We start from the raw sequence: 6,000 nt of genomic DNA, 5'->3' as shown, positions 1-6,000 counted from the left end.
AAGCTGTTACGTCACATCTTCTGTTAATTTATTGGCTGGTTGCAAAGCAGAAATCTGATAACTGCCCAACTCAATTAAACCCTGAGTTTTCGCATTATCTGAGTACTCATGTGCATGTAAATACGTTGATTGGATTACTGACAAAATCTGACTTTCTGCATTTATCGGATTATTAAGTACATCTAAACGCACTTATTGTTTTACAATAATTTTTATATAAGGGTTTGGCCTGAAATGTATGTTTAAGCGATACACGGTGGAGAGATACATGCACAGCACTGTGGGTGAAACAGCAAATAAAATGTATATGTAGACAGTGTGACCCCTGGATGACCACTCTGAATAAGTATCTACATCCCAATCACTGAATTATGCTGAGAATTCAGACAAAGATTGGTAGAATTGCCCTTTAAGAGTGCATATATTTGTACAGTTGTGGTATTATGCTAGTAAAAGTTATGCATACAGTGTCTGTGTTTGTGTGCATTTCTCTCTCCCTCTCTGTGTCCCTCTATGGTGGCTAGGCACTGTAGTGAGCTATGAAGGGTACATTTGTATAACGCTGGTATTATGTTAGTAGATGTAACCCAAAATGTCTCTGGCTTTGTTTCTTTCTCTTTCTATCTCTGTGTGTCTCTCTATGTCTCTCGTCCTCCATGCTGGCTGTGCACTGTAGTGGGCTATTAAAGAGTGTCAGCTGGCCTCTTTAGTATTCCCTTCACTACTCACTGACTCACTGCACAAGCCTGAGACAAGGAAGATGGAGAAAGAGCGAGAAGGATGAGAGAAAGCCAAAATAAAAGACAGCATTTCTCCACCTTCCGGCTCACGTGTGCGTGTGGGTCCCTGTGAATGTGTGTGCCTGGATGCGTGGGTGTGTGATATTGTATTGCTTTGGGGGATTAATTTTTTGACAGCTTTGTTGAGCCCTTTTCCTCTAAGTGCCAGTCTCTCGTCAGCAGCATGGTTTCTCTGGGTTTGAAAGGCACCGTTGAGCTCTGGATGTGCTGTGGCTGTGTGCTGCTGCCTGCTTTGGGTGAGGGAGGGTTTTCATACCAAAGGCACTCTATTTACAGAGGTTTATGAGCTCTATTTCATCCAGAAAACAGTGTTTTCAAATCGGCCACATTGAACTGAACACGGTCGCAGCTAATTTCAGTCCCCACACTTCTTACTTGTGTCTGTCCTTTTCTCTCTCTCTCTGTCCCTCTCTCTCACACACACTGTCATTCTTTCTCACTCTTTGTCTCTTCCTCTCTCACTGCTGATCTCTCTTTCTTGTTGTCTTTCTTTCTCTTGCTCTCTCCCCTCTTATTCTCTTTCTCTGTCTTTCTCTCTCTCTCTCTCTCCTACATCCCCTTCTAACTCTTTCTTCTCTCCTTTTTTTCTGTCATCTACCCCTTCTCTCTGTTGGTCTCTTTCTCTATCCCCTTGCTGTGTTTGCTTCTCTCCCTCTCTCCTCACCCTCCCCTTCTCTCTCCCTCTCTCTGTCCCCTCGCTCTGTTTGTTTCTTTCACCGTCTCTCTTTCATTCCTCCCAGTCTTTTCCCCTTGTCACTCCATGTCTCCTCATCCCTCTGTCAGTTTGAATTTAGTTTAATCTCATCCCCCCTTCTTCCGCTCCCTCCGCCCTGTCGCTTTCTATTCTGTCTCTCCCCCCCCCTCTCTGTCACGCCCCCACCACCTTCCTCTCCCCCCCAAAACTCACCTATGAGGCGATAGACAAGAACGCTTCAGGCGTAATCCCACGCATAAAGATCAGAACCTGCAGAAAGATGGAGACAGAGACGGAGACAGGAGAAGTTAATCCCCTTACAAGTCCACTGTCACATGGAGTCAAAGAAGAGAGGGAGCGGGGGAGGAGGATGAATGAGAGCGAGAGAGAGGGAGGGGGGGGGTGTCGGTCACCCTGACTGCCATAAACAAACTGATAGAGAGAGGGAAAGGGAGAGAAGGGGAGAGGGAGAGAGAGGGAGAGATAAAGACAGACAGAGAGGAGGAGAAATGGGTGAAGGGGGGAGAGAGAGAGAGAGAGATGAGAAAAGGGGGAAAGGGAGAGAGGGAGAGATAAAGACAGAGAGAAGGAGAAATGGGTGAAGGGGGAGAGAGAGAGAGAGAGAGATGAGAAAAGGGGGAAAGGGAGAGATAACGACACAGAGAGAAGGAGAAATGGGTGAAGGCAGAGAGGGAGAGAGAGAGAGATGAGAAGAGGGGGAAGGGGAGAGAGAGGAAAAAGGGGAGAGGGGGAGAGAAGGAGAGAGAAAGGAGAAATGGGGACAGAAGAAGAGATGAAGAAAGAGAGCACTAAAGGAGAGAGAGAGAGCATGGGACCATGGCATTCTGGGTCCAATGCTGCATGCTTTCCCACTCTGCGGAATGACAAGCGACTGCTGCTTTCCTGATTGGATGCAACTGCTACCAATCAGGGTGCAGGCATGTAAGGTGCCTTTAGGTTATACCCAACCCCAAAAAACGAGGAGGGAGGGAAAAAGAGAGAGAGAGAGAGAGAGAGAGAGAGAGAGCGCACTAGAGGGAGAGACATGGTGGGAGAGACAGAGAGTGAGTGAGAGAGCGAGAGAGAGAGAGAGAGAGAGAGAGAGAGCACTGAGCAGAGAGTAGAGCAGAGCAGGCACCGGCTTGACAGTGTTACTGAGGCATTTTTGTGCACGCTCTCTGATGAATGGTGCCGTTGAAGGGAAATAGCTCATCAGCTTGGCTTTGGAGGCGTGTTGCCCGTCCTGCTTTATCTCCAGTCGATGGAAATCACTCACTGACCGGAGGTCTGCTGTTTCTTCTCCCGCCTTCTGCCCCCTTCAAAAAGGAACCCCTCCCCCCTCTAACTGCCCTCAGTCTCACCTGAGTGGAGCAGAAGACCTGTGGCCCCCCTTTCCCCCCGGCTCCCCTTCCTTACTCCAAAGAATACCGCGTTTCACCTGGTGAGAGCAGTTGCAAGGGACGCACAATGGACTACAGCTATGCTGTCGCTCAGATAGTGCCGGCTGCTTGACTTGCTTCTGTTTTTTTGGGGGGAGAGCAGAAGAGGAGCACAGAGAAGAATTCGGTTCCAGGAGCACCGTAGAGGAGAAGCTGTGCTGTTTTCTTGTCCAGCAGCAAGAAAAACAACTTTGTCAGGATGATTTTGGGTAAGTTTCTTTTATTCATTTCCAACAATTTTCCTCGCAGGCTGAAGTGGCTCTCTCACATAGAACTTCACATAGGGCTGTAGGTGCTGTATCTCTCCATCACATGCATTCCTTTGCTGTCCGAATAAATGACTGTAGAGTGTGTGACGGGGGTGGTAGAGAGCATGGCCCCCGTGCTGTTTTCTTTAGGGCGAATGCGTCCTGGCAGTAAAGGTCACAGTGCTGGCACTCAGTGGCTGGCTCTGGGAGTTGTTTTACCCCTGGCCAGACTGGCCACATTGGCTATGTTCCTGTTTCTCTGCTTAAAACGCCACAGAGATGGACTTAAGTTTGTTAATAGTTCATGATGTGGTGTTCAGTCGCTATTGCAAACAGGTTAAACATGAAGTGAATTTGAAGAAATGTTTTTCAGAAATGTAATTATATCATACTTCTGCACCATAGAGGACTATGCTATTGATGTGCTGAAGTTTCAATCACCAGTATGTGTTTATATCATATGCTACTATTAGGTAAGGGTCTATATGTGATAATATAAGGTATCCACATATGATGTGTTACTGTAAGATAAGGGTCTATAAATGATAAAGCCCCTTAACATATTGTAAGTTATGTGTTACTGTAATGTAAACTATGTTTGAAAAAAATACTATATAAGTCTATATATGATAATTTACTGTAAGAAAGTGTCTGAAATATGCGATACTGTAATGATTTATCATATAGCTCCTTATCACTATATATATATATATATATATATATATATATATATATATATATATATATAATGTATATTATATTAATGTATGGTAATATGTAAGGTTCTATGAAGGGATCCATATATGAATACTACTTATTCAATTAAATTCATATTAAAAATAAATCTGTATATAAAGGCATAGGTTTGCATTTATGATATATATCATAAATACAAACCCATTACACACACACACACACACACACACACACACACACACACACACACACACACACACACACACAATATTATATGCACAGGTAGTGTCCAGTGGCTGATCCTCAAGGTTGAAGGCAGTGTTTTGGTGGAGTTTCTTCACCGCTTGGAGGCTCCAGCCTGCAGCTTCAGAGTAGAGCTGCTGCTGATAACCTCTCTGCAGAAACTCTGCACTACAACAACAGAATTCATTGTGTGTTCATGAGCAGAATAAAGCCTTGTCAATCAGGAATATGCTTGCACTGAAATTGGTGAGACTATTGCCACTACAACATGTAACCTATACCATAAATAATACCTAAATTACATAAATTATAATTGAACTCATTCTGCGCCAATGACCAACATCTTAGCTAAAGCTACCGCATCTTTAACCAGTTCTCTTTTTCGGGAAATATGTAAGGCTAAGCTTTTTCCTTACGAAGTGAGGCAGATTGTTTTGCTTCCTCTACACCTAATCTACACCTAATTTGTTTGTGTGTTTTAACTCTTTCTTTGTAGTGTGTTCTGAGCATGTTCATGTGATCCTGTGTGAATGCACACTTCTTCAGTGTGTTGTTGTACGGGCCTGTGTGTGTATTCACCGGTTCAGGCTGCATTGTTTAACGCATGCCTGGGCTAATTCAGAAGCGAAGCTGCTACTTTGCTCACCGGCTTTTACTTCAGGGCATGTTTTTCTAAGGGGCTGAGCATAATGATTATAGGGCATGCGACGTGGAGCCTGTGTGCATGTGTACATGTGAGACAGAGATTATTATACATTTAACGAAGGCTTCTGTTTCACTTGCAGTAAAACAGTAGGACAGTTTGCTCTGTAATGGCTGGCCCAGGCGCCATGTTTATGTATGTGTATGTGTTGGCCTGGAATCTGTGGATGGCTTTCTCTGATGCGTAACGTGTTCTGTCTAAGTCCAGCCATTGTCAAAACATGCAGGAACTAGAGTCGTTGCTCGTTGTGTTTTCACTGTGTAGTCTAAAGCATTCACCTTTCAGAGATTTCTGAGGGTGTGCTAGAGAGATGCTGATTTCAGGCTCATTTAACACACAGCCATGTGCAGTTCCACTCCACACATCAGGAGAGGTGATGGTAGTGACTAGAGAGAGGTGTTAATGGCATCATTAACCCTCTAATAACAGCTGTTCTCCTCCAGACTAATCACTCAGCGCTACGTCTCACACCTCCATTTACTCCAGTGCATTTTTCTTTTAGTTTGTTCTGTGCACTGTATCTATTACATATACTTGTTGTATATTGTCATGTGCCTATTGCAAAACTACAATATACATAATAATCAGCAAATGAGGTTATATGGTATTTTAGTCAATTCTTTACATTGCACATCATCACTGTTGTGTGTTTGTTGGGGGGGGGGGGGGGGGGGGGGGCTGTATGTCCAAAATGGTACCTGTATGAATCCCTGCTGGTGAAATCCCATATAAGCAAAATTAGTGTGTGGCCTTTTTAATTAAGTTGTGGACACCACTTAGTAAGGCATGGGAATAGGATCATGCCTTACTAAGTCATGGCCATGCATTAGAATCTTGTTCCCTTGACTTAATTATCTTGTTCCCATGCCTTACTAAGTCATGGCCATGCATTATATTTATTTATACAGGATGTCATCAATAGGGCTCTGTATAACTTTATAGGAAAAGAAAAACCTGCTTAATTTTCAGTATGAGATTTGTAAACCTTGGTCCATCCATCCATCCATTTTCCAAGCCGCTTCTCCGTCAGGGTCGCGGGGGGGTGCTGGAGCCTATCCCAGCAGTCTTCGGGCGGAAGGCAGGATACACCCTGGACAGGTCGCCAGTCCATTGCAGGGCAACCTTGGTCCAGTTGTCATGATTACATTAATTGTCATTTAATTACATTAAATAAACA

At 44.2% G+C, this 6,000-nt stretch overlaps 1 protein-coding gene across 1 annotated transcript in view; it reads left to right on the top strand.

Moving 5' to 3' along the window:
• Positions 1–2,353: 2,353 nt before the first annotated feature.
• znf385a (zinc finger protein 385A) overlaps positions 2,354–6,000 on the top strand; it is a 103,126-nt gene continuing 99,479 nt past the window's right edge. Inside the window, exon 1 of the mRNA XM_017708020.2 lies at positions 2,354–3,142. Coding sequence (XP_017563509.1) covers positions 3,133–3,142 — 10 coding nt within the window. The 5' untranslated portion in view covers positions 2,354–3,132. The remainder of the gene's footprint in view (positions 3,143–6,000) is intronic.

Source organism: Pygocentrus nattereri, chromosome 9 (genome assembly GCF_015220715.1).
Source record: "Pygocentrus nattereri isolate fPygNat1 chromosome 9, fPygNat1.pri, whole genome shotgun sequence".
Classification (NCBI taxonomy): Eukaryota; Metazoa; Chordata; class Actinopteri; order Characiformes; family Serrasalmidae; genus Pygocentrus; species Pygocentrus nattereri.
Note: the sequence above shows the minus strand (reverse complement) of the source record. Positions and strands in the feature narration are given on the sequence as shown.